Source organism: Pelecanus crispus, chromosome 13 (genome assembly GCF_030463565.1).
Source record: "Pelecanus crispus isolate bPelCri1 chromosome 13, bPelCri1.pri, whole genome shotgun sequence".
Taxonomy (NCBI): domain Eukaryota; kingdom Metazoa; phylum Chordata; class Aves; order Pelecaniformes; family Pelecanidae; genus Pelecanus; species Pelecanus crispus.
The window spans coordinates 16,073,122-16,100,980 of record NC_134655.1 but is presented as its reverse complement, the minus strand read 5'-3'; the positions used below and the strand labels follow the sequence as shown (position 1 = coordinate 16,100,980).

The 27,859-nt window shown below is 48.8% G+C and overlaps 1 protein-coding gene across 1 annotated transcript in view; it reads left to right on the top strand.

The window, feature by feature from the left end:
• GPC3 (glypican 3) overlaps nucleotides 1-27,630 on the top strand; it is a 153,198-nt gene extending 125,568 nt beyond the window's left edge. Inside the window, exons 7-8 of the mRNA XM_075720799.1 lie at nucleotides 464-617; nucleotides 27,452-27,630. Coding sequence (XP_075576914.1) covers nucleotides 464-617; nucleotides 27,452-27,630 — 333 coding nt within the window. The remainder of the gene's footprint in view (nucleotides 1-463; nucleotides 618-27,451) is intronic.
• Nucleotides 27,631-27,859: the final 229 nt, after the last annotated feature.

Sequence of the window (27,859 nt, the reverse complement as noted above, 5' to 3'; positions counted from 1 at the left end):
CTTTCACACGTGTTACTTCTTAGATGGGAGATAGTCCCTGAAAGCAGTGAGAATCCCTGAACAGAGTTTCTTCTTGCTGCTGGTTTTTGCCCTGTCTGGCCTAACTCTGGACATGTGTTTTTGCAGCCATATCCTGAGCTTGGGTGGCTCTGGGGTCTCGCAGGGCTGGTAGACATGCTCCAGCTCATGCGATGCTCGCCAGAGAGAAGCCGAAGGGCAGAGTTACTCAGTGTGGTTTTTCCTCCTCCTTTTGTTTCTTCCATTGAGATTTTGTGTGCAGCTTTGTCCGTGAATGAACCTGAGCTCGTCAGTGCTTTGGCATGAAGAGTGTGATGGGGTCCTGCCCCACCGTCCTGCCTCCACTGATCTGTGTCCCCCTCTTGTCACCCAGTCCCCCTGCGAGCGCAGGATGAAGAGGCAGGAGGGAAGCTGTTGAATGACTGTGGCACCTTGTGTCTTTCAGCTGCTCAAAGGGATGGCTTTGCCCCGGCGAAAAGCTCCAGGCAAGACCCCAGAGGAGGAGGAGGAGAGCGGGGACTGCGATGATGAAGATGACTGTGGCGGAGGCTCCGGGGATGGAGAGCTGCGAGTGAGGAACCAGCTCCGGTTCTTAGCAGGTGATGGGGATGGCGGTCCCCCCCTCTGGGGGTTGTGGCTCTTGGTGGTGGTGTGGGGAGCTGCTCTCTGGGGTCTGCTCAGGTCCACTTGCTGCAAGCACCACCGATGCTCTCCACAGCCACGGCCCAGAGGCTGTCGATGCCCAGCATTGTGCCAGCTGGCCTCGGTGCCAGCAGGGACAGCAGCTGGAGAAGTAATGCACTGCTTTTCCAGGTCAGTTTTGCATGGGTTGAGGGCAACTTTTGCCCCCTTTGAGGGCAACTTCTGGGAGAGGGTTTGAGACAGGTTGCAAACCTGCCGTAGGTCCCAGAGTTGCCCTCTTCTCTCCTTCCTGCTGCTGCCCATGCTCATGAGCTTACAGATGAGCTTTTCTGCTTTCTGGAGGACATCAGAAAGTCAGTAAAGATTGTTTGACTGCAGCAAATTATGGTTATTTCTGATCTAGGGTTTAGGGGGCCTGTGGTAATTTTTTACAAATAGCTCAGGCTCATTTTGCAGATGTGATTTAGGTACTCAGGAGCCTAAAATTGCATTGCTTGCCAGTACCAGTCATGTCTTTGGTTGCTTTGAAAATGGCCATGAGGCACTCCTACTGCTTCGAGGCTACATTATTAATGCGGTAGTTCGTGGTCACCCATCAGGAGGAGAAGGTGAAGGACCGGTTTGTGACTTGGGCAGTCATGCACGCTGTTGTTGTGTGCCTTCTCCCCAACCCACTATCCACTGTCATCCTCCTGGCTCCATGGAGCTCAGCAGCAGCATCCGTTTTGCTCGCACGAGCAAGACCAGGGTGTTTGAGGCTGCGTCCGTCGTGGATGGGTGGTGTCCGCTGGACATGGCTCTGCGGGCTGGAGGCTTGGGCCAATTACTGCTGGTTCCAGTGCTGTGCAGTGCTCTTCGAGAGACCAGACAACTGAACCTGGATAAAATCAGCTTTACAGCTTTGAAGTTTAAGAGGCAAATTTGGGCTCTTAAACGAAGCACAGATGTTTATAGATACCCTTCCATTGGTCTGGGATAATTAAAATGTCCTTAATGAAGTGAGAGCTGAAATATTAAATGCCAGTTTCATATCAAAGATTATTGACACATTATGTAAAATACATAAAATACATATATTCAAATATTGGGTAAGGGAAAGAAAAGGCTTTTTACGTCCTCTGATCCAGGTCTGAAAGAGAAATACAGAATTCAGAGAAGGATAAAAAGTACTTTATTTCATGCAAGAACTAAATATCAAAGTGTACGTTAAGGAAATACAGGTGATCCTCATCGTCCTGAGTCGAGAGCAGAGATACGTGTTTCATTTTCTGTGATCTTCGTGTCACACCTTTATTCTATTTTTAATGTGTTTCTAATTTCCTCTTATAGCCTTCCCCATAATATCATCAGTGATCTCTGAAGCCAGGTATATAATCCTTTCTGCCTTTTTCTGCCTCTCTAGGCTAGTTCAATCACTGTATCGATCTCCCTGACAACCTGCCTGTCTAGCAATTTAGACCTCTCTTGTCACTGCGGTACGTGAACATGTAATAGGAAAAGAGGACTTGTCCTCCCTGTGCTACTCCGCTGGAGGTTGTTTGCTGCTGCCTTTGCTACAGGATAGATAAATATTAACTTTAAAGCAGCAGTGGCTTTGGGGCATTGTGTTCATGGCAGGTTAAGTCCTTCAGGTTGCTGAGAGAATGAGGTTTGTCCAACACAGCTTTTAGGCACCGACTGGTCGCGGAAGACACAAGCTGTGCCATCACAGTGGGCAGGGAGACTTTCTGGTGCTTTCTCACTTGCCCATGCCATAATGCTCTTTTTTTGTATTTTGCTTTAGAGCAGAAAGGCAAAGCTGATCTGACAGTGACAGAATCTTATTTGGTTGGTATTGGATATAAACTGTGACTCTGTTCAAGTTTTATGTTGGAAGCAAGCCCAGGAAAAGTTGCTGATGGTGTGGAAATACTCACTTTCAACATTTTTGAGAATGATATTTCTTTTTACTTTGAAAGGGTATTTTTCAATTAATTTTTTCCATCATATCATATCACATGTACATAGCACGAAATAAAAGGGACCAGAAACCGTTCCACATTCCGCCCCCCCCCTCCACAAATTCTAAATTTTAGGTTAGCATGCCGATTTGAAATGATGCCAGGCTTTGAAATCTGGAAATAGTTTACAAAATGAACTTCTACATTTAGTGTGGCTTTATCTCTCTCCTTCCCAAGGTGGTTACCCTGTAATAGAGGCAGAAAGGACTGGGAGTGGCTGGGGTTGAGTTGCTGACTCCCTGGTTTTATCCTTGCTGGATGCTTTGCAGTGTTAAGGCAGGAACGTGGCTGGATGGCCGGGGGGGGCCGGGTCTGTGTCGTAGCACAGTGGTCAAACCCAAAACCCCCTTCGAGGGTTTTTCAGTGCCTCTGCTGACTCTCAGGTTTGCAGTCGGGGAACGCGGCTTGGGTGCTTTGCATTCCTTTTCTTAGAGGCTTTGTTCAGCTTAGGAGGAAATTTCCTTGGCCCTGTGATGGCAGTGGAGAACTCCTCCCTTACGGAGCGTTTCCCAAGCCTTGCAGATGGACTTGGCAATGCCTTGAGGAGGAGGAGAGGTGGGTGCCTGGGACTGGCACTGGGTTTGGCTGGCGGTTGAGTGAAAACATCGGCAGAGTTTTCCACCTCCGAGGTCTTTGCATCTCTTGGATGCAGTCAGAGTTTCGCCTGCTCACCGGCGTGGGTGCTGCTGGTCCTGCCAGCTAACAGCAAACAGCTGCTCAGTGCTGGCCTCACCGAGATGTCCCCTCAGAATGTCTTGAAAGCGTGAAGACAAAAATCCAGCAAAAGGGAAAAAAAAAAAAAAAGTCAGTCTCGAATACAGACTAGTTTTGATTTATCGCCTGTTGTATAAAATGTAACCTTTGTTTCCTATTTATAATGAGCCTGTAATAACTGGACAGTCAACTTAAACTTTAATGATTTAAACATACTTGTAAACTGTCAAGTCAAAAGTTTGTGAGTGACTATAAACATATGTTGGTGAGCGCTATATGCTAATAAATTCATTATTATGTTGCCCCAGTGGGAAACACGGAGATGGCAGGCTTTTTTTTATGATAGGTCTTTTATTGTTTGTCACATCTGCAACACATTAAGGATTTTGAAGGCAGATAATGTTTACAATAAGGGGGAGGACTGAAAACCTCCCAGCTCAGAGAAGAGCTCATCCTGTTTGTCAATGGAGTAACTGTGGAGCCGGCACCCCGGCCATGCAGCTCTAAAAATAGAGCTGTGTACATACACACACATATATTTATGCCACACCAATGGCAAATCATGCCTGCAGATAAATTACAGTATTTTCCCCCAAATTACGAGTCAGTGTAAATGTCTTCCAGGCTGCACAACGCAAACACGCGCTCGCGCACCGCTGGGATCGGCATCCTACATCGGGCACCCAAAGCAAACAGAGCCCGGGGTGGCTGGCGCTTCGCTGCCTCTCCAGACAGCCGCCCACTAATTAGCTCACCTCCGGCGTTCTCGCTCGTGATGCCACTTATAACCGACGAGCTCATTGCCAGGAAGCCTGAAAATAAAACATGGGTGCTGGAGAGACTCCTGCACCAGGCGGGTGGCTTTAGCAGGCGCTTTTGGAGGGGTTTGCAAAGGTGGCGTGGTCCAGCTCATCTGTGTGGGGATGCTGTGCCCCCAGGCATCTCACAAGCTTTGCCAGGAGGAAAAAATCCCTTTTAGTGGCCGGAACATCACCCGGGGAACGTTCTGAGCGATCCAGCAACTGGGGGGTGGGGACTAGGAGGATGAGGGGAAGATTTACCCTTACAAAATGTCTGTGTTAGGCAGTAACAAAAGTTGTCTTGGGAACAGATGGATTTGGCAGAATTAAGTAGAAATAGTTTGTCCTGGGAAGGGAAGTTGGCCTCATCCCATGAGATATGTAAGGATAGACGTGTGCAATAAAGATATATAAAGATGGCTCTGCAAATTTGCGTGTGTAAAACAACTCCCTTGCCTGGCTGTTCCTGCTGCATAACCTGCAGTTAGTTTTGCCTTTCTGCTCTCCCTTGGTTATTTCTAAGGGAGAGTTTGTTGTTCGAGCCCCTGGGGAAGCCCGGAGTTTTCCTGCGCCCTGCCCGTTTGCTGCTCCGGCTGCCGCCCCGTGCTGCCAGACCAGTCGGGCAGGCTGGACCTCTGTGCGGGTTTCCAGCAATCCATGCTGTGCCCAGGCGCTGGATGAAAGTCAAGATCAGCACAGTGTATCCCTTGATTTACCCAGATCTGTAACTCTTTAATAGCTTCTGACTTGCTTTGCCACTGGTTTATCCCCTCGGCAGGGTTGTTTCAAGAGCTTGTGTCAAACTGCAGGCTTGAACACCGCCGCCTGGGCTGGCTGAGCATGGTCTCTTCCTGGGTGGAAAAGCCCTTTGTTGGTAACACCTCTACACATGTTACAAAGGAGTTGTTGCTTCCAAAGGGGAATATAGGCACGTTGCGCAGCGGGTGATGTCCGTGGCAGCCACCTTCCCGGAGAGAAGGGGCTGCCGTGTTTGTGTGGCCATGCCCCATGTGGGCACGGAGCAGGACCCCGCTGTTTTCTGCCTCGCACTGTGTTTTTTGGAAGGTGCTCTGAACCCCCATGAGTTGCAACTTTTATCCTATTCTGCTTTTAAACATCTCTAAATGTCCCAGTAAACCATTCCACATTTTAGAGGTCTCAGTGCTGAGATGTCATTCCTGCAACTCAGCCTTTGGTAACCTTCCTCTCATCACCCTGTTTTCTCTCAGGTTTGTTTCTGGAGGTGTCGTGAATCCGAGTTCCTTCCACCCTGCCCCGTTGTGGCAGGGAACAGGAGATGCTGCTGCTACGATGACATTTGAATTCCTTTTTCATGGGGTGCAAAAGGCTGTTCGTTTTGGGGAGTAAGCGGGTACTGGCGGGTTTCCCGGCCGCGGCGGTGGCTGTGCGTGGCAGCACGGGAGGCCAGGCAGGGTCGCTTTGGGTGCAGCCCTCCTGATTTCTGTGGGAAAGTTTCCTTAGAAGTAGGTATTCGTGCTGGAAAAGGGGATGCTCCCAACCTGGGAGTGCTCAGATGTCTGCCAGGCTCACTCCGTGCTTGTGCTGGGAGGCAGACTAACAGTAGTTAAAATATTTACACGATTGTGTCTTCCCATCCCTTATCATGGTGATTGCTTCCCTGCAAATGCCTTCAGGGTGCCCGTATCGGAGCAGCCAGTATCTGCTGATACCGCTCTGCTCCATTTAGTGCTGGGTCTTGGGATGTTCACCTGTCTGCTGAGAAAGACGTTTGCAAATAGCTGATTGACTTCTGAAATACTCCTTCCGCGGGTGGAAAATGTCCCCATCTGTGTGGATTTTGCTGACAGCATGGGGCTGTTGTGCCTTCCCGCTGTACAGCCTGCAGGCTTGATTGTCCTACTGAAAAATATCATGCGTACAATATCAATATTTGTTGTACGTGGCTCTGCTCAGCCTTCAGCAGAGGTGCCCTGTCCTTGGCTCACGCAGTGGGGTGAGCCATGTCAGTTTGACGCAGCATCCTTCTGCTGTTTTTTTCTATTTTGCTGAAAGCTTTAGGACTTTTAACTATAACGTTTGTAGCAGCAACTTTTTTTTTCTTTTTTTTTGTTTTTTTTCCAAAGAGGGTGCTGTTGAATGCTTGACTGAAGCAAGGATAGCAGAAGCATACTGTTCTACAAGACATTCATCCTGTCCCAGGGTGAAAAAATGACAAGGCCAAATGTCAGCTAGATTATCCTGATGGAAGAGCTGGAATCATACCAACTAAAACAGTGCAATAGCTTGATTATTGCTTTTCAGTTTCAAGTGTTTGTGTTTGTTGAAATTTCTCCTTTTAATGAAGATTTGGTTGGATGTCAAGAATTCTTTGTCACTGTCCAAATACAAGCTAGAAGGTGGAGAGGGAGTCACATGTAGCAGTTGGCTGAAGCTCTAATTGAGTGGCAAGTTCATTAATTCACCTTTGACGTCAGCAAAAATGATTTTTTTTTTTTAATTGACAGACTGGGAAAATTATTGGTGGCTTTCAGAGATGGGCTTGTTTGTAGCATCCTTCAGCTGGCTGTTTGTGCTGCGGTGACTCTTCCAGGCCTCACATTGTACATAATGGATACATTTTGAAGGGTTCTTGTAACTTTTGTGCTGTGATTTCCTCCAAAGAAACAGTAAGTCCACAACTGAAGAACTAGGAATTCATCTACCAGAATAAGTTTGCACTTTGAGAAAAGCTACATACGTGCAAAAACATCTATGAAATCAGCAAGTAAATCTACTGGATGTATTAATCCCATGCTCCTATTTTTCTGGTTTCCTTTTTTTTATTATTATTTTAAAAATTTTTTAAACTTTTCAGTGTTGTGCTTACAGGTCGCAGATGCAAGTCCATCTGAGCAATTTGTATCTGGTATTTTTAGGATCTGATTTCCACTGCCTTGGTCCATTCTGACCCAAAGCTAAGAATGATGTACCAGGTTTTTTAAAGCAGGATCAGTGGAGAGCATGTAAATCCCTGATATCCTCATATCCATAAATCACATACACCACATTCCCAATGTGAGCAGATGTTGGCCTAAATCCTTCTTTGGGAAGCCCAGATCAGCACAGATGAGGTTGGTTCTTGGGCTCAGTATAAGGTGAGGCTGAAGGGTTGGAGAAATACTGAAGGTCAGATGAGATGAAGCTTCTGCTCTTACACTGTACAAATGCACAAAAACTTTTGTGAATCTGTGATTGCTTAGCAGTCCCAGATGTTTATAATGCCAGTCTGCTGGCAAAAGGTTTACCCTCTATTCGGGTTGCAAGTTTGAATAACAGCTTGTATTATGCCAGAGCGTCTAAGGTGATATTTTTCAACAGTGTAATTTAGGAGCTAATGTATCTTTAAATTGTTACCGAGTGCAGCATTTTACATGACTGAACGCATCAAAACAATTTCAAGTATGCAAAAATCTGCCCAGTTGCAATAGTGATAGTCATATTTATCTTTAAAGGATGATGAATCTGTTTTTCTGTGGCTGAAAACACGTGAATTCTTCCGAAGCTGGGAAACACAGTTCCTGACTCGGATATGAACTTGCTTTCCTTTTTGTGCCGTTTTTCGTTGCGGAGAGACAAAATAGTTTAACTGGATTTCTTTTTAAGGGACGACAATAAAGGAATATTTCAGACAGAAGCAGACCAGGTGCTACTTGCTAATGGACTGACAAGATAACCTTATGCTGATAGTCAGGGCATGGTATCTGCGCAGTTTGTCCTACAAAGAGAGGTTTGTCTGTGAGCCTGATAACAATATAACGTGTTGATTGACTTTTCACATAGGAGAGGGTGCCCCTTTCATGAGTGGCTTGGCTTTTACTAATGCCTTACTGCAGGTAAGCTGATAAGAGCGCTTATGGGGATGTAATAAATGAGGCTGTAGGGCGCAGCCCTGCTCAGCGTCGCAGGAGAGGGCTCTGGCCCCAGAGCGTGTCTCAGCCATGCCAGCTGATGCGTGTGCCCAGCACTCATGTTGGTGTGCTGGCACTCGGCTGCAAAACATCCTGGAGGTGTCCTGTGGGCACGGGGCTGGACCATTTCTCTCTTGCCCCATGGCTGCCGTGGCTCCTGGTCTCAGAAAATGGGGGATGCACCCTGCATGAAGAAGGGCTGCCTTCACTCCTGGCAGCGTTTCCACTCCTCTGCGGTCCAGGACAGGCTGGTTCAGCTGAGATTCCTTCCTTGTGGGCTGCTGGATCAGTGTACCTCACTGCGTTGTCTTTAGCCCTGATGCAGAGTGAAGATGGGTGGGTACTGAGAGCCCATATTAGCTCATGGTCCTTGGGATCGTGCTGCAATTTGTCACGTCTGCTTATACTTCAGGTGATTTTACCTGGGCACCGCTGAAGGGGAGCAGACACAGGTCAGCACAATAGCTGAGGTACTGCTTGGTGGTACTCAGCAACCACAGCCACCAGCCAAATGCAAGGCTGGGGTCAGCAAGACTGAGATCCTTTGGCACACAGTGCCGTGATGTTGGGGATTTGGCTACAGGCAATGGCAAGGATTGAACAGGAGGAACGTCATGCAGCAGGGACACCCAGAGGTTACATGGAGTCAAAGTCACAAGAAGACAAATTCATGGAACTAAGGTCCATCAAGGACTATTAAACACAGCTTGGCTCAGGAAGAGCTTGACATGTGTCTGCCCAGAAAGCGCCTTGGGGAAATACAACTATGTGAATAACTGGAGACAAAATTAACACTGGGCCAGGTGGCCCTGTCTCATTGAAAGGGTCTAGGAGAGGGTCCTGGGCTCTCAGCTGTGGCTGCTGCATTGCTGTCCATCATCTTGCACTGGGGGAGATGTCCAAGAGAACAGATGATGTTTCAGGTGGACCATGGAAGCCACCACTTACTGGAAAACTTTCAGGTACAACTTTCAGAGCACTCTTGAGCCTTAAAGGGAAGAATATGGGAAATGCTGAAATTCTCCAGACTGACTTAAAAATCCTGACCTCTCGGCTCCCCTCTTCAAATTTGAACAAATGTGTTTCTACATAGGATGTTGTGGCGATGACCTAGCAGTGTGGGTAGCAGTGTTGCATTATGGCAGTAACCAAGGGCTCTGGGGAGCTGGTGTTTACTTGGATGTGGTTGAGTGAGAGCCTACATGGCAGCCATCTCCTTACCTGGGATCCGGCAGGTTCTTACTTGCTGCAGATGGGAGCATTGCATTCTTAAAAAGTAGTTTTTACATCTTTCCATAAATATAAGTATATGTATCTATGAACTAATCAAGCCTGACTAAATGAAGGTGTGAGTTAAGTATCTGGAAGATGTCTGGATCTTTCCAAATGGTGATGCTTCCTGGAAAGTCATGGGTTGTAGCCTGGGTGGAGGAAAAGGCATTGCCTGAGATGAGGTTCTCAAAATTAAATCAATGGAGAGACCATGCTGGGTTCGTGCACGGGCCTGATCCTGGAGCCTGGCAGTGGTGGCTGATGGTATCCAGCAGAAGGAAACAGAGACCTGCCCAGAAAGCAGCCTGTCTTTTTAGTCGTTGCCAAAAAGAGATCAGAAAGAGGGAAAGGGATGCTCCTCCAGAGAAATCTCTCAGGACTCATTGTTTTTAATCCACATTTCTTTCCCTCTTCTCCCAACCCCTTGCTTTGCAAGTGAAAATAGCGTGTGTTTGGGTCTGGGCTGCAAATCACTCATCAGTCGGTGCATTACCAGGACACAATCGGTTACCGAGTCAACGCTGCTCTGTGTGCTCCAGAAACGGGGGATTCATCATCTGTCAGGACGAAGCTGTCTTTGACTGTTGTGCATTAGGTGTGACCTGTGCGCGCACATCTGCCAGGACCGAAACCAGGAATAACATGAACTGAACCAAGTGCGTCTGTCCGAGTGCTGGTTGCCCCGATTCCCAGGTGGACCTCCAGCAGATCCCCGACCCCTCGCCTGTCTGGGATGGATGACCTGTGAACTGGAGGAGAGGTGTCCTGCTTCCTGCATGGTGGCTGCTGGCAGGCTGGCTGTGCTCTGCCTTTGCCATCCATCCCCGGCCCCAGGGGTTTCCAGGGCTTTCGTGCCTCTAAGGAGAGCCTAGAAGGCTTTCTTCCATATCAACAGTTTCAGACAACAATTTCAGACAGCCAAGTGCTTCTGAAGTTCACCGGCCTTGCCAGCTTTTCTGAGTCTATGGTGCATCTCACTTGGGGCAAAAGCGGCTTGACCCCAAAATTTAACCTCCCTGCATGCTGTTTTTAGGGCAGGTCGGAAACTTTCTGATGGGAAGACTTTGTGTTGGAAAATGCCGCTGTGCTGGAACTGGGATGCAATGAAGCATGCTGGGGTTTTGGATGGGATTTTTTTGTTTTGGAAATAAATTGAAACATCTTTCTCTGCTCCTGCAGCAGGGAAATGCAGCAACAGCCTGCTTGCCCATACCGCAAGGTAATGCTGTCAGCTTTCACTTCAGAGCGGCTCCTTGTCTAGAAGTCTGCTTGAGATTATGTTACCACAGAAAAAAATGAAATCCAAATGAATTGATTGGACTTTGTTGGTGTGGTATGTCAACTTGCCTTTTTTTAAAAAAAAAAAAAACAACAGAAAATTTGGCTGTGTTATGCCTTTGTTCTGCTTTGGAGCAGTAGCACATTCCCCGTTTTCTGTGGGAATGGAAATCTGGCGTTTTGACCAGCTTCTGTTGTTTCAGAAAATGTCTTCAATGGTATTTGGGGCCCTCGACAACATCTTGCTGTCTGTTCCTGCTTTTCCTTTGCTCTTTGCTTCCCGCGGGACCTGGGATGATGCTCTGCCCTTCCCTCCTGCGGGAGACTGCGCCCAGCGCGGATCTTGAATGCAAACCTGGCCCGAGGACGTCGCCTGCCAGCAGCACCTTTCCTTTCCCACACCTTCCTTCCTCCGAGGGCCCTTTCTGCATGTCCCGTGTCCGAGCAGCCGGGAGCCGGTGCGCGAAGCGCTGCCTTGGTGCTGAGTCTTTGCTGGATGCTGAAGGACCCTGTGCACTGCTGTGTGCCCAGGATGCTGCTGCGTCCCTTGGCTGGCTGCTCCCTTGGTGGTTACACGCCACGATGTGTGGGGACGTATGTGTTGTGGTGGCAGGTACCGCTGGCTGCTGTGGGACCTCCCTGGCTGCAGCGGATTTGGCAGCCGGACAGACTGCCAGGGCATCTGTCACCGTCTCAGTCCAGCACAGGAGTCCCGGCAGGATTTCTAAAATGTAAATTATAACTGCAATGTGATACACATCTCTTCTTTTCTCCCCCCCCGCCCCCTTCCTGTTTTAATTCAGTATCTTGAGTCTCTGTAAAATTGTTGGATGCAAAGCTATTTTGGAGTTGCTTGTGTCCCATGGATACTGGAGACGCTTCCTGCACGGGGAGGCAGACATCTGCTGCAGCCTGTTTTTGGACTTTTTTGTGTTATGCAGACTGCAGTTGGCAGGTGGGAGCCGGTGGTTATTATCAGAGTCTGAGTAATATCCTCTGCCTCCCTGATAACTCTCCTCCGGCGGCTCTGCAGCTTCAGTACGTTCACTCGTCCTGTTCTGGTTCTGTGTAGATCATTCCAGTAAAAAGTAAATAATAAAAAAAAAAAGTTGTGTGCTCCCCAAAGTCATCACAGAACACAGCCTGCAATATCTCTTCTCTTGTCCACATAAATCATCTGCTAAGGCAAGCACAGAGAATGTGAAGGAATGCATTTACACCCAAACCGCTCTCCTCTAAGGGCAAAATTAGACACCTGTGCTCCGGAGTCTGTTGGCAGGGAGCATCTGATGTGCTGTCACCTTCGATTGCCCTTCCTGGCACTTGTAGCTTTATTTCTGCCTTTGCAAAGATTAAAAGAGGCTCAAGGTCCAGAGGAGGGCCACGAAGATGGTCGGGGGCTGGAGCACCTCCCGTATGAGGACAAGCTGAGGGAGTTGGGGTTGTTTAGCCTAGAGAAGAGAAGGCTCTGGGGACACCTTACAGCAGCCTGCCGGTACCTAAAGGGGGCCTACAGGGAAGATGGGGAGGGACTCTTTATCAGGGAGTGTAGTGATAGGTCGAGGGGTAATGGTTTTAAACTGAAAGAGGGTGGATTTAGTTTAGGTATTAGGAAGAAATTCTTTACTGTGAGGGTGGTAAGACACTGGAACAGGTTGCCCAGAGAAGTTGTGGATGCCCCATCCCTGCAAGTGTTCAAGGCCAGGCTGGATGAGGCTTTGCGCACCCTGGTCTGGTGGAAGGTGTCCCTGCCCATGGCAGAGGGGTTGGAACTTAGATGATCTGTAAGGTCCCTTCCAACCCAAACCGTTCTGTGCTTCTATAAGGTGTGCCCAGCATCATGCAGCCAACACGTGCTGTGTGTGGCCACCTCCCTGCGGCTGCTGTGTGATCTGTCCGTGGGTGCTTTTGCCCATGGAGCAGTTTTTCCAAATGTGGGGCCAATGGCAGATATCAGGTATGGGGGGGTCACAGCGGTACCCTGGTGCTTTTGGGGGAGGCGTTCGTCCCGGATGAGCTGGCTGTGCTGGGGGAGACGCTGCAGCCCGGTGCAGGGAGCGAAGGCTTTGCATGTGCCGTGTTCCCCCCCGGGCTCTGGTGGGAAATTCCTGCCCGGCTGTGAGCTTTGGTGGCAGTCAGAAAGCTTTGCCCTGGTGAGGCGGTGTGCGTGTGTCTGGGGCAATTTGGGTCTTGCAGCTCTTGTGGGGATGGAGGTCCTGAATGTGCCCTCTCCAGGCATCTCCTTATGCTTTTTGATGCCCCCTTCCCACCCGCCATTTGCTTTATTTAACCCAGAAGCATTGGGGGATGCTCTCCAGCCACTCCAGAAAATGAAGCTGAATGGTTTCTCCTGGGTCCCAGACCACTGCCCAAGATCTGTTGACCCTTGTATTTCCAGTGAACGAATACCAACTGGTGGGTCAGGTTTTGATCTTGGAGGTTCAGCTGATATCTTTCCTTCCATTTTGCTTCTCTGAATGTTTTTAATGGCAGCACTGAGCGGCTGAAGGCAGCAGTGGTTGTATGGCACCCTGGGCAGAGGTAGGTCTGGTGCAGCCTGGAGACCCAGCTCCAAGTGTCCCCCACGCACAAATAATTCCAGTGAACTCAGTCCTCGGGTGCACATGGAGTGGGGCACCGGTTTAAGTATCTTGCTGATACTTAAGTATCTGCTGGGCCAGACACTTAATGCTATTAGCAGATGCTAAATAGGTCTTTCTTATTTAGTGGCCTTAATTTATTAAATCAGGCAGCAATACTCTTGGAAAAGCAGTGCCGGAAAAGGGAGCAGAGTGAGCTGTAAGTTTCCAATTTCTGCTGGATCAGGCCCCTGGAGATCCATGTGATCTGGTGCATTGGAAGCAGCGCTATTGCAGTGACTCATAAACAGATGTGCCCAATTTACATTGCAGCTTAATACCTTTGTTTAAAAAAAATGTTTTTTCAAGACAAATGTGTTAAAGCAGATGTTTCCAGTAAAACAAATACTTGTGTGATTTACAAACAACTTCCCACCGCCAGAACTCATTAGAAAATGTGGAAAAAAGAAAAATGGTTCTGTGTACCAACAAAAAGATAAAATAAGGACATAGCAAGGAGGTATTTCTACATGTTGAATGAAAAGAACTGCTGTGCTTGAGTTGGGAAACAAGGGGCTTGAGAGTGATTTCAGTTGCTAATTGCAGTAAGGCTAACCCTGACCAGTTGCATACATTAAGGAGCAAAAACCTGTCTGTAAAAATACTTAACCAGCTCCTGTTATGTAGGATATGGGGTAACCAGGACCACTGTATGGGATTGCCTGGAGGTTCCTAAATCACTTCCATCCCATTGAAACCTACACTGGGGTACCGGACAGCTGCAGGACTGCGCTAACCCTAAAGCAAAGCGAATAGATGCAGCCCCTGTAGCGAGCCCTGCTCCAAGGGATCCTTCTCTGGGCATCTCCCCCGCTGCATCCCACACCTGGGGCTGGGAGGTGCTTTCTCTGCCTCTGCCTTGATCTGCAGCTCAGGTTTTCCCGGGCCATGCAAACCCATGTGTAAACCCACGTGGCTCTGCATTTCCTCGGGGCGCTGTGCAGGGCTGTGCCGGTCCCCCTGCTCCTCCCAGTTTTTGGGAGGCGAAGGCAGGCATGTGCTGAGAAACTCGTGTCATCTCTGGCCTCTTTGGACCCACTTTCCGCCTTTCCGCCCGGCTCCGTTGCGGGGCTGCCGTCACACAGTGCCTGCAAGCCCGGCACTCATGTTACATACAATTTGACACCCCATGTGGTCTTAATGGGTTTCCCAGGCTGCAGCTGCAGCACAGCCAGCACTTTTTGTTAGCTGCAGGGGCTGGCAATCCCCCTTTGCCTTCCAGCTGTCTGCTGCCCAGGTATCATATTTTTTTAATGCACTTATCACCTATTTCATCCAGTTGTTTGTTGCTAAAGAAACAGTGATGGTGGATGTTTGGGGGTCAGCAGGCTGCTCGTCTAAATCCATCATTGCTTGGTACCTATGCCCGGGGCAAATGGCTTGACCAACTTCTGAGAAGTCGCAAAGTCATCCAGACAGGTGACCGCAGCATTGTGGCTCCAGCTCCTGCCTCTCCCCGTGGCTTTGCTAGAGCATCATGGAACGCCTCTGGAGTGACTGGGACCGCACAAGTCCCATGCAATGCGTGTGGGTTTGACCCAGTGAAGGATGCCAGCTCTGCAAATGCTGCAGTGAGGGTGGTTTCTGGAGCATCTCAAAGCACCCGTGCATGTCAGGGTGCCTTCCCATGGCTCTGCTGGCAGAGCTGCTGGGGATGTCTCTCACAGCTGGACGGGTTGGGAGGATGAGCAGAAAAAGGCAGCCAGGTGGTCTTCTGCAGCCTGTCCCACCCAGGGAGGGGTGACATGCAGCCTAGCAGCCAGTGGCACACGAGGAAGCAACAAGGATGATTTGAGAAGCTTCTGTTGCTTCTTGGTGGGCAGACATGGGATGTCTCATCAGGGCTGCAAGTTCATCATTACAAAAAATGACCCGCTGGCATCAGGGACCTGCTGGGGTGTCCTTAGAAATAGGGGCTGAGCAGGTGCACTGAAAGATGGCTGTGGGACAGGACTGCTCCTCACCCTCCCTGCTCTTCGGTGTCTCTCTGGTTTCTGTGCCTTGCCATAAAGAGTGTTTTCAGAGCAAAACCTTCACAGGAGGACTTGCCGGGACGTGTCTGGAGGAATTAAAAGCATCCCAGGAGGAGGAGGCTGCCGCTGCAGAGTGTCTCGGGGCACTCAGAGGTGCTTTTCCCAGCTCGCCCGTCAGTGCTCGTGAAGCTTCATTGCAACCTTGGCTCAGTTGTAGCCATTAGTGAATGGAGGCTTGCGCTTGGCTCTTGGGAACCACGAGGCTTCAGTGCTTAATTATCTCTGCAAAGCAGAGGGTGTAATTAATGCCTGCAGTGTGCTTTGAGACCCTTGGGTGAAAGGCAGCGTGCAACCGCTGTGCTTTGCCTTTCCAGAGCAAAACCGCATGGCTGGGTCTGTGAAGATCATCACTGGCTGGTACTGTGTGCCGTGCGCGGCCATCCCAGCATGGCCACTCGTGGTATCGCGGTGTTTTGGGGATATTTGGTCTCTGCCGGGGCTGTCTTGAGGAGGGCCATGGGCAGATGTAGCCCAACACATCTTCTGTCCCCTCCATGCTACAACGCTCCCCAACCGGTGCAAATTGTCATGGGGACATGGAGCCGAGTGGAGGAAAAATCTCCCCTTGCTCCTTAAAATAGGGGACATCTCCATCTGCTTTCCTGGTGTTTCTATGCAGGTTTTTGTAATTTGTTCCTGAAATACGTTTGTTTTTCAGCCATTTCTTCAAACAAAGAGGGAAAATCGCCACTAGTTGTTTAGTGTTGGTTTTAGATTAAACCATCCTGCAAAGACTAAGCAAACTGGGTAAAAAAAAAAATGGGTATATTTTGGTAGCTTAAGGACAGTCAGGCAGATTTCCTTCCTGATATCTATGTATAGACATAGATATCCATAGCTTTTTTTTTCCTCACTATCAACATTGTTTTTGTGGGTGTTATAAGGGAGGAGAACAGATTGCAGGTACGTTGAGTTCCAGCACAATCAACTGTCATTATTTAAAGAAGATGCTTTTAACCAAGTCTTTAAAATTACCTCCTCATTTATCAACTGTCAGGTGTAAAACTGCGTGTTGTACGGAATTGTTCCCTGTCACACGCCGTCCTGACGCCGTCGCACCCGCTCACGCTTTGGGTGATCTGCAGACATTTTACACTACTTGCCACCGAGCGTTAAGAGAAATAAATTAACGCTTTAAAAGCGTAAATGTTGTATTTCATAGGAGTCAGGCAGGATATTTGGAAGAGAAAGAAGTGTAAATAGAATGAATTTCTTAAGCAAGTTTATTGATATGACAGGACTAAAGAGCTTGGGATTCTGTGAAAAGTGCCTCTTTTCATCCCTCTAATAAGTCCATTACTTGCACTCGGGAATATTTTAAGGTCCTTTTCATGCTGAATCTGGAGTTGAGCATGCTTTGCATTTCAAGCTTTGTCTATGAATCAGTAGAAGCCAAAGTTATTTCTGCTTTAAAATAACAGGAGCAGGGAACAGCTAATCTCTTTTCATTCTGAGTCCTTACATTATTTTACTGGACAGAGTTTGTGTTGGCTACAAAACAGGGCATTCACAAAATCTATGAGAAGGAATTTAGTCTAAGAATGAAGCCTAGATTGCAGTATGCATAAAGACTCCTTCTCCTAAGGCCATTAAGAAATTCCAAATCTGAGCTATTTTGAACAGTGACATTAAATTAGCCTTGCTAATTCCAGTAATTCAAGCCGATAGCTGAGTTTACAAATCTACTAGATGAGGCCTTCCCATAATTACAATCTCAATGTGCTTTTCAGCTAAGGTGAGTTGGCACAAAAAAAGATAAATAAATAAAAGGGGAGAAAATGCTCTTTCTGTTCTGGCTTTTGAGATGAATATCTCTAAAGAACAGTTAACTGGCTGTATTGCGCCAATAAGACGTCCCCTGTCCTGGACTGGTAAGTTAATTTTGCCTCTAATGTGCAAGTGAAATGCAGAAAAGGGACTGGATTTTTCCCTGCTTTGTTTTTTCTGTTGTCTCTTTTCAAAGGAGCATTGATGCTGCTGGTGCTTGTAGATCGGTTTTAAGTTGTTTATTTACAGGTAGTAATTCCTGCTGGGAAAAGAAAGAGTCTGACTGTGTTACCCTCTTTTGTGGGGAAAAAAACCCCAACCTTTGGTGGATAAATTCAGGTTAGAGCAGGTGGAGCAACAATACAAAGCAGCAACTGCCCTTATTCCTCTGGAGAAGAAGTTGATTTCCACATCCTAACACAACTAGACGTTCCCAGAGTGATGGAAGGGTTTTGAGGATATGTTTTCACAGCCATAAGGCACAAAAACATGAAATAAATAAAAATTGAGTGCGTTATTTAAAAGGGTGTTAATTTTATTGGAACTGAGCTGAGCTAATGTAAGGGTGAACGTAAGTACTCACATCAGCACTTAACTCGGGCTGCAATGTTCATAAAATGTCCTTTTGATCAAGCTGTAAATGTTTTGATCCTTATTCTATGAGCATCATTCAAAGTGACCTAACTGTAGCTCCAAACAGGCATCTGCAGCTGCAGAAGTCCTTGAGCAATAACGGGTCAGGAACTTGAATGCGTGCTCTGCCGGGAATGCTAATACTGCAATTGGGTTTTTTTGGTTTGTTTTTTTTTGTTTGTTCCAAATAACAATGAAAGCCCAAAAACTCTCACAAAATAAAAATTCCCAACATAAAATCGTCCTGCCACCATTGACTGTGGATACTTGAGTCAAAACATTAAACAAAATGCTGATTTTAATCTATGAGAATAATAATGGCATGGATGCTAAATGTTTTTATATAATTGGCACATTGGTGTTTGGCCTTTCTCCCGTTGATAACATTGTCACTGTTGGCACAGCCAAGTGAAACATCTTGATTTTCAGAAGACCACCCTGCTTTAAGAGGATGTTTTCCTGCTGGGGACCCGCAGGGCTGGGGGCAGCTCCTGCAGCTCACGAAACCGCGGCAGCACATTGCAGAGGTCCTGCGGAGCCTGTTTGGAAAAGGGATGGACCAAAAAACATGCAGGAGGCTGGCAGGCATCTCCTTTCCCTGATGCAGGCAGATTTCCTACCACTGACGCATGTTGCCCAGAGGCTCAGGTAAATGCAGCAGATAATGCCCCAAAATAGCGTTCAGGGCAAAATCAGGTAGAAACAGCCGGGTTGTTTCCAGGGGCTGGAGGGAGCTGCTGTTGCTCCCCGAGGCTGGGGTGATGGAGTGTGGTGGGGTGGTGCAGGGCATGAGCACATCTCTTTTCCCTCTTCTAGGAGGGTGGGAGAGGAGGGAGGCTGAAATGCAATTCTTGATTTCCAGGAAACTTTTATCTCTAATCTCTGTAATCCGTTTTAGAGAGGATTTTGTATTTTTCAAGGGATTTACAAACTGGATTACGTAGCCTTTTTATTTTGATTTTCCACTGTGATTGTGACATTCCTGAGACTGAGCTGTGAGTGCTACAGATAGGACAGAAAGGGAGGCATTCATGGACTTGGACCTCGGAGTCCTCACGTGTTGTCATCTCCTTGTTTCACTGCTCGGCCGATACCTGCTCACTGTGCCGATGGATGTGTCCCCAGAGCAAATTGGGATGCTGCCACCTGAGCTGCGCGGCCCTGTCCCCGGTACCCTCCATGGCTGCATGTACAAAGTGACCGAGGGACGTGCTGGGTAGGAGCCTGGGGCCAAGCACCTCCCTCCCTTGCTCCTTCCTCTTGGGGTAGGGAGGGCCAAGGTAGTCTCCTTGAGCTCCACCATGGCCCCAGCCACAAGCACTGGTTTGACGAGGTCCCAGCCGTGGGTCCCCAAGCATGACGGGGAGCCCCTTAGCCCCCAGGAAAGAGCAAGTGTGATGAGATGGATCCGGCACAGCCCAAGCACTGCAGCCGTGGTGTCCTGGTGCTCAGCTGGGATGACACCAGGTTTCCTGTCCGAGCTGCTGCCACTGTCCAGCTCTATCTTTTGGTGCTGTCGTTCCAGTGATGCTTTGGGACGGGGGTTTGCTCTCAGTCCGGGAGGGAGGCAGGAAGCAGGAATCAGCCCTGGTTTTGCATCAGATGTTATGTGCGCCCTGTAAGCAGCTGGGTTTAATTTGTGTCTTTCTCTGCAGCCATGCAGAAGGCAGTGCAAAGCCAGGTCCTGGTTTCAGACTACAGTGGCTGTTCCCGGGGCTCCTTCCAGCACACAGCGTGGGGAACATGACCTGAAGCTGTTTAAAAGTTCCAGCCTAGGAACCCAACCCTTCTTTTTCTATATAAAGTGGGAAAGTCGGGTATGGTGATGTTTCCCAGGGCCTCCTGCATTACCCCAGTTTTATAGGCTGAAGTCACTTTAATGTTGTTCTAATGCAGAGCCAGGGTTTTATTTATTTATTTATTTTAGCAGCTTAACGCAATTAAAAAAGCTGGGCAGTGCTGTAGGCTCTCGGCTCCCTTCCCTTGGCCAGGGGTCTCACCTCAACCCGTGCTCTGCAAACGTTTCCCCAGCATGATCAGGGGGAGCTTGCTCTCCATCCACGTCGGTGATCTCGGGCAGTGTAAAAGCACAAAACCTCGGGCAGTTTCTCCAGGAGTGGGGGCAGGCTGAGCAGATGTGTGTGATCCGCCATGCCTGAAGCCTACCTGACAGCTCTGTCTGTGGGCTGAGCAGGTATGTCCACAGCCAACCCAAATTCTTGGGTTATGACCCAAAATCTCACTCCAGACAGTTCCCTTGGCGTCATGAGTTGTAGCCTGGTGGAGTCTCTGTCAGTTTGATCCCCGGGCTGGGAGCGCTGCTCAGGTGCTTTCTTTATGTGAGTGCTCAAGGAGCAAAACACCACCCAGCTTTGATTTGTCTTTTCCTTACCAGAATAAGGGAATGACGGATGTCCAGGGGTTTTTGACTAAGCATAGACATTGCACAAAGTCCTGGTCCCTTCTGATTGAGGAGGTACGTTTCTGGTTGCCTACTCGGAGCATGAATGCCACGAATCCCGGTCTCCAAGGCCTGGGGCCCATTCAGGTCTGGTTTCCACAAGCAGTGAGTCACAAAGGAAGACGTCAGATGTTTCTGGGTGCCGTAACACCACCATGGGTTTTCTGATCAAGCATTGAGAAACATCCTTCTGCCTTGAGGGCTGCTTTTAGCAGCTGGCATCTGGAAGGCAGGGACCATTGCCGTTCCCCTTAGGGACTGTGTCTTGGCGGGTCTTGCTAGTACATGAATGTCACTAAATGTCCTGAGCTTGGAGAGTTGAAGGCCAGCAGGTACCAAGCAAGAGCTGCCTGTCCTGGTCATGCTGTAGGAAAGAGCTTTTGGGGGAGCAAAGATGAAGGACAAAATTTCAGTTTGGTGTGATGATGTTTTTGGTCATTAGAGGAAATCTGAAGCTTTTCTTTTTGCTTTATTGTCACTGGGAATGTTACCTCCCAAAATCAAGACTGTCCTGAGATGTCTCAGGTGACAGCAGTGACCAGAAGGGATTGCTTTGTGGGTTTAGACCTTGAAGGTCTCCAAAGAGGGAAAGGGTGACTCCACGTCTGGGTGGGCTGAGATACATGGGGGATCTGAAGGAACATTGCTTGACCCAGTCTTATATTGCTGGTTCATAAATCACTTCACTTCCATTCATACTCTTCTGTTTCCAGCTTTTGCTCTTTTTCTTTCTTGACTCCTGCCTTTGTAGATGCTTTTGGCTGTCCATGTTTAGCGCCCTATTTTTCAGTTGTCTCCTAGTTCCTTTAGGTAGCAGCTCTTTTTCTGGACAGTACAGCTGGATATCAGACCGGGGCATGCTGCTTCATCATCAAAGTACAAGGACTCCGGCACTTCCAATTAATAATGCTAATGAGATTTGTTAATTTTTAATAGATTACATGAGTGCATTTTGCTAAACACGTTTTTGTGGCTCTGCTCTGCGAGTACAGTTCAGAAACTCTTTCACTTGCTGCCAAAGGAAAAATGATTAATGCAATTGCAGACGCCAGATTCTCTTCAGGGTAAATCTACAGCACACCAAGGAGCAAAGAGGAATTTAATGAGTATGCTTTCAAAGTAAACATAGGCCCAGGTCATAAATGATAGCCCTTTCTCACCACCAGCCTCTGGCCAAGGTGGGGTGGAGGAGTAGTCACTTGATTTGGTGTCATGGTGCAGCCCCTCTGCCTGTGCCATGTGATGTGTTGGGTTTTTGGGGGTGTTTTGTCCCTTTGCTCCACTGAAAGCTTGAGGACATCTGTGGACAGACTTTTGTGGTAGTGCTGGAGGTTGGGGAGCTGGGGTGTCCGTACTGGCTGCCTCGCAGAGCTTATGGCCGATTGCTTATGTACGCCGAGCAGCACCTGGTTGCACCCCCTGGTGTGGGGCTGAGCTGGAGCTTCCTCACCTCTCCATGCTGGATGACTTGGTCCCCGCAAATCAACCTGGTTGCTGCCCTCCAGATTGCTTCAATCCTGGGGGAACCTCCCCCAAATCGGTGCTGGTTTTGTGGTGGTGCCTGCGGTCTTTGGGTCACTTGCGAACACATGCTGCAGGCTATGGGCCGTCAGCAGCACACTGGCAGCCGGGACGTGTTGAAGAGGTGAGTGGGGGAAAAGTCTTGGTTTGCAAATCAGCAATCCCAAACCCAATTCCCTTGGGTTTCTGCCCAGGAAGTCAGTTTTACCGCTCACTGCTGAGCCGCTCCAGGCTCCCTTGGCCGCGTTGCCAACAGCAGCGGGATGGTGTTGAGCTGGATTTTTTTCTTCTTTTTTTTCCAAATCCGTATTGCCAAGAGCCGCACCTCCTAAATTGCTGCGGAGGAGGTGGAAAAGCAGAGGCACAAGACCATGCACATGCTGCGCATCCATCTCGGTGATCTCGCAACCATGCCAACACAAGCATTGTGGCCAGCCCCGGCTCAGTGCTTTAATTATGCGCTGGCGCAGCAGCCCGCGCCTATGGCTGGGCTCTTGCAGCTTGTTGCGCAAGAAGACAACTGGCAAACCTGTTGGTGCTCCAGGATTTTAGTGGTAATAAGCCAGAGGGCAAAACCTCCCTGGTGAGATGAAACTGCTTGGCTAGGCGTTTGGAAGAGTTTAAGGTGTTTTGGAGAAAAAGAGGGTTGGGGATCCCAGCTCTCTCCATGCAGTCATGGCTGTGTAACTCCATGAATGGGTTCAAACATTGTCTTTGTGGATGCAGAGGTGCATTTGTAGTATGAGCTGTTTGCATGAGAAAGCCAGGTAGCTGGAGGCTGAGGTGAACAGAGCTTTTCGTGTTCCAACAGGAAGAGTTTGGGATGAAATTGGACTGTTCTTCTAGGTTTCAGGTGCAAACACCTGTGAGAGTGAAGTGGTTGGTGCTGTAGAGATGGAGAGAGTTGGGAGCCGGGGTCAGGCAGTCTGATCTGTGGGATTACAGGCTCTTATGCTTTGCCTTGTAATGAGTCAACAGCTTGGGCTTGACTCAAATGGCTTTCCCTTTAAGGAATCTAGTCTTGCTTTGGAGACAGCCAGAGTCTACTGCAACTATTGGCAACCTGTGCCCCACACTGATGAGGCTTGCTGCCTAAAAAAATTAAATAAAGCAGTGCACCCCAGAGATTGTAATTTTCATTGGCGATGGTAGCATGTGCTTTCCTAGACAAATCCTGAAGGACATGCACAGGCAGATGTTCCCAACTGACCACGAGAGCTGCAGGAGCTTGCTAAGCTGCCCTACTTGTCTCTGACGTTTCTACTCAATGTGTTTTGCACTTATTGGAAACACATGGTCATGATCCATTCCCTAGTCCCTTCACACCACAGAGTTTCCATCGTTTGCAAACAAGGGCCATCGCCACATCCCCGCAAGTGCTTTGGCCCACTCGGCAGCCTCGTTTGGTGAACATGCTGCGTTAGGCACAATGGTTTTGCCTGTGGGGGGATCGCCTTCGCACCCGTTGCCGCTGCACGGGGCACCAGCAGAGCTATCAAGTGACACCATGAAGTGGTTGTCATGCATGGCCATCAATTATGACTGTTACTATATTAGGTCCATCGTTGGAGCCATCTGCCAGGGCAGGCTTGGTGGGCGGGCAGCCCAGATGCCTGCCTGCGAGATGACATTCCCTGGCTCCGGGCTCTGGGCAGCAGCCGAGCCAGCCCACGGGAGCCGGGCACCATCCTCTTGGAGGTCATTTGCTGGAGCGGCATTTCCTATCAGTTCATTGCTTAAGACTGTGTTACCCTTTTAGGGGTGAAAAGGGGTGTTCGGTAGGCAGCGGTGGATTTGGCACAGGAACGCCTGCCGTAACGCTGCCTGCGTGCCAGTACTCATCCTCCTGGCTTCTGTGCCAGCTGCTGTGGGACTTACTGTACCAACTCAAAACCAATCACCTCCCGCTTCAGCCGTCTTTTGTAGCCGTCTCCAAAGCTAGCGTGGTTCAGCAAGAAGAGCTTTTTAAAGATTCCTGCCCGATAAGCTTGCGCAGGGTTGGTATGCCTAATTCTAGTCCTAATGCACAGCAAAATACCGACGCTTCATTTTGCAGGTGCGGACGGTGCGTGTTGTAGGCAGGTTTTGTCATCCATGCTGCAAGACCATTGAAGCTTTTGCCGTCCTGGGAGCAAAGCGCAGCAGCTTTGTGTTAGAGGGGCTTTTGTTACAAAAGATGCTTCCGGAGGGACCGGCTTGTGTTCGGCTGGAGACCTTTCACCAGCTGCATAAGGAGTCCGGGAAACAGCACGGCACGCTCGCTCGACTTGCATGCAGGAAAAAAAAGAAAAGCGGAGCTAATGATTGACTATTATTTTAAGGGGATTATCTAATCCGCAGCCCAGAGGACAAGAGGGGCCAAAATGAGTGAAGATTGAATACGTAATTAGTGCAGATTGTTGGTAATACCCTCTGGACTCTGACTGATTATAAACAGAAACAGATTTTTCTACTTCCCACCACCCCCCACCCCCAAAAAAAAAAAAGCTTTTGCAGGCCAAAGGGCCACTTTGTAGCAGAAACTGTTGCAAATTAAGTGGGTGGTCACAGCTGGGGCAGTGGAGATGATTAATGCAGAAGATGGCTGGGGAGTGGGGAGGCAGGGGAGTAGCTTCCCTCGGGTTATTTTGCAGCGTAAAGGCAGAGATTTGGGCAGAAGTGACCAAAATGGCGCCTGTGGTGGGTTAGTTTCTGTTACCCCACCAGTGATCCTGCAGCTCCATCCCTGGTGCCGGGGCTCCTTCTCTCCCGGCGGCTGCGGGAGCACGAGGTGCGGGGATGCGGCGGTGACCTGGACTAACCAGGGATCCTAACGAAGGCTGGAAACTGTAATGAAGCTTTCTCAAGAAGTACCTGCTTAGGAACATTTGCTAATTGGATTCCTGGGTTTGAATTATTATTATTAATAATAATAATTTTTAACATTATTATTGCCTGGACCTAGTTATCAGCTGCCTCTGGTCTGCTAGAGGCTAATGCTTTTTATTTTCCTTTCCTCCTATGTACCAAAGGTCAGTAGAAGTTAAGTGAAAGGGATTTGCAAGAGTTACAGATCCATTATTAATACAAAATAAAAGATGTATGGCTAAATCCATCAAGCCTAAAAATACAATTGGGCACAAATAAGCCCAGAGAAGGAAACAATGGAAGGAACAGTGAAAACAAACAGCACACCCGTGCACTAAACTTCTGAAGCAGTTTAACAAGGCTAGGAAAACAGCTCTCAAATCTGTGATGACAAGAGGGTTTCTGTTCCCTTCTCTTTAATTTGGTCAAAGAGGATGAATGGGCGAATTGCCATTCCCATTTGGGTGAAATGCCGTGATGTAAAAAATTACCCTTACTCAAGTTCAGGTGAAATCCCAGAATTTGAAAATTTCCCGTGTAAAAGAATATGTCTGAAATGATCATTTTGGTATGCTTTGGCTAAGCGTTTCCAACACGATTCAGCTGCTGCATTGTGAACCGCGCAGGATCTCGCATCTCACAAATTACAACATCGCAGAAAGAGACTTTAAACGGGAACGTCAAAACCCTTTGTGCTTTAAGGACCTTGCTGAAACACTCTGGTTTCAAATTTCTTTTCTAAACTGAAGGCAAGAGTAGTTACTCAGTTCCCGTGGATTTTTTTAGTTTTGCTAGGATGTCCAATAAGAGAATATTCTGCCCCAAAAGCTCTGCTGATCGGCTGCAGATCGCTGGTCTGGAAGCACGCAGGTGCCTGATGGTACTGTGACCCCATGGGGCACCTTTTAGGTTTTAGGAGTCTTTGAGGTGTGTGGAAACACCTTCCAAAACACACCAGGGCAGGCCATCGTTGCCCTGACGGGACGTTGTACCAGCTGAGGAGTCTTGTGTAAAATGACCGATTGCAAAATAATCTGCGGTGATTTTATCAACTCAAATCCCTTCACTCATTCTGCAGAAATGAGCTTGGGAAAATAAGATGGTGCAGCCAGGCTGCTCCCAAACTGCCCCGAAGCCTGAGCATCATCCCTCGTGCCAGAGAGGCTTTTTCTTTCTGTGCTTGGAAAGCAGCAGGGGACGGGCAGGGGCAGCCTCCCGGCGCATCCCTTTCGTGGTGGCACCTTTTCCTGCTCTGCCTGCAGGTGTGCAGCTCTGGAGGACAGCAGCGTATCTGTACTCGTAAGAAGAAAAGCAGGGAAGTTGTGGAGAAGAGGAATCCCAGTATCTGTGGGAATCTCCTGGAGAAGTTAGTTTACCAGGCGGGTTTTGCTTGCACCTGGCCCTTTGTGCGTGTGGATATCTGCTCCTGTTCAGCCATTTCTGACCCTCTTTGATGGCCTGGGCTGACTCACTTGTCGTGCTAACATCATTACGCTTTTGTTTTGCCGTGTTTGGGTATTTTTTATTGAGAAATACTGCCTGTTTGCCTTGGCAGTGGTGCTCGTTGGATTGATGCGGTGTTTTTTAGCTGGAGTGTTTATTCAGCCTCTTGGATTCTTTCTCAGGGGTGGGGTGGGATGATCCAGATCCGTCAGTATGCTGGTGATCCATGAGGGATTGTGAAAGGCTTGAGCCAGGGTCCCTTCTGATGAAAACCACCAGCTTCCTCCACTTCCAAAGGCCAGGCTCTGGGGATGAGACGAACAGGCTTAACTGATTCCCATCCGGGCGAGAAACCTGGACCCCAGAAGGAGATGGCAGCAGCATGAGAAGGGGAGCGAGGGACCCATCGCCTTGAGTCAAGCATGGGTGCACCCTCTCAGTCCAGATGCTCAGCAGGTACAAACACCCCAGGTGGATCTGGCTAATGGCATCTCAAAACACATTTTCCTTTTTGTTCTCGGCCCTGAGAATTGCTGGTTTCTTGCCTTTCTGCATTGTCTATTTGGACTTTTTTATTCCTCCCTGTCCTAGGGAGACAAGGGCAACTGTGACCTACTGCTCAGCAGGTCCTTTTCATCCAGTGACGGGTTGCCACAAGGTTTTCCCCCATTAATGTCATGCTGCTCTGCCAGGACTATCAAAACTTTTATACTGGACATTTTCTTGGGTTGGAGCTCCCATGTGCTTCATCTCAAAGTCCCCATGTTGCAATACCAGCATGCCTGGGGTGCGTGATCCATTTAGATTCCTCGCTCTCCAGCGCTTTGATGAGGTGGACAGGGGTTGGGATGGATGTGTTGAAAGTGCTGTAAGGAGCATATTTTGCACACACTTATGTAAGACTGCAGTAATGCAGAAATGCAGAGCTCCTCAGGTCCTTGGACCAGAAGGTATTTGGTGAGCAAGGCCTTGCGCTGCCTCTGGGTTTGGGCAGACTATTTGTGCTCGCCTGGATTTCCTCACTCCTGCACGCATCTTTGCGGTGTCTGGGGAGCAGGCACGATTTGCATTGCTAAACACCCGCTCTGAAGTTCAGGTGATTTTCTTTGGGAGTAGGTCTCCAGTAAGCCAGATCCCCTTATCTGTTTTGTTTTCTTACTGGGGCACCTTATAGTTGTGATTTTTTGGTCTTTCCAAGTATAAGGTTTGGTGTAGGGTACTGGGAGGTGCACTGGGACCGGGGCTGGGTGCAGGACTGACAAGATGTTTGCTAAGCTCTTCTGGCCCATCCACCCCTGCCACGATGCCTTCAACCGCACTCAGACCCAGCTGTCCCTGGCTGCCGGCACGGGCTGCCCCGGGGACCCCGGTGCTGGTGGGGGCTGGATGTGCCGTGAGTTGGGATGCCGGCACGCACCACCTGTTATTAACCACCTCTCTCCTTCTGCTTTCAGAGCTGGCGTATGACCTGGATATGGACGACACCTCTGCAAACAAGCAGCTTCTGAATCAGCAAAGCAAAGACGGTGCCGCGGCCCCCAGCAGTGACTCTGGGAGCGTGGCCCCCCACCCCGGCCCTGCCGCTGCCGTCGCCCTGGTCCTGCTGCTGCTGCTGCTGGGCCACCAGCCATGAGCGATGCCGGCATCATTGCTCAGTGTCTCTCCATGCCTTTTTTTAACAAGGAAGACATTCGGAACCTCTTCTGAAATATATGCACATTTCTAAAGACAGGGCAAATGACTTGAGTCAGTTTTATAAAATAATACGGTACCTTCACATACACACGAAAAAAGAAACCAAAAAGCGTTTGTTCATGGTAAACTAGTAAATACGTAACAGTACTTTTTAAAGGTAATCCTGT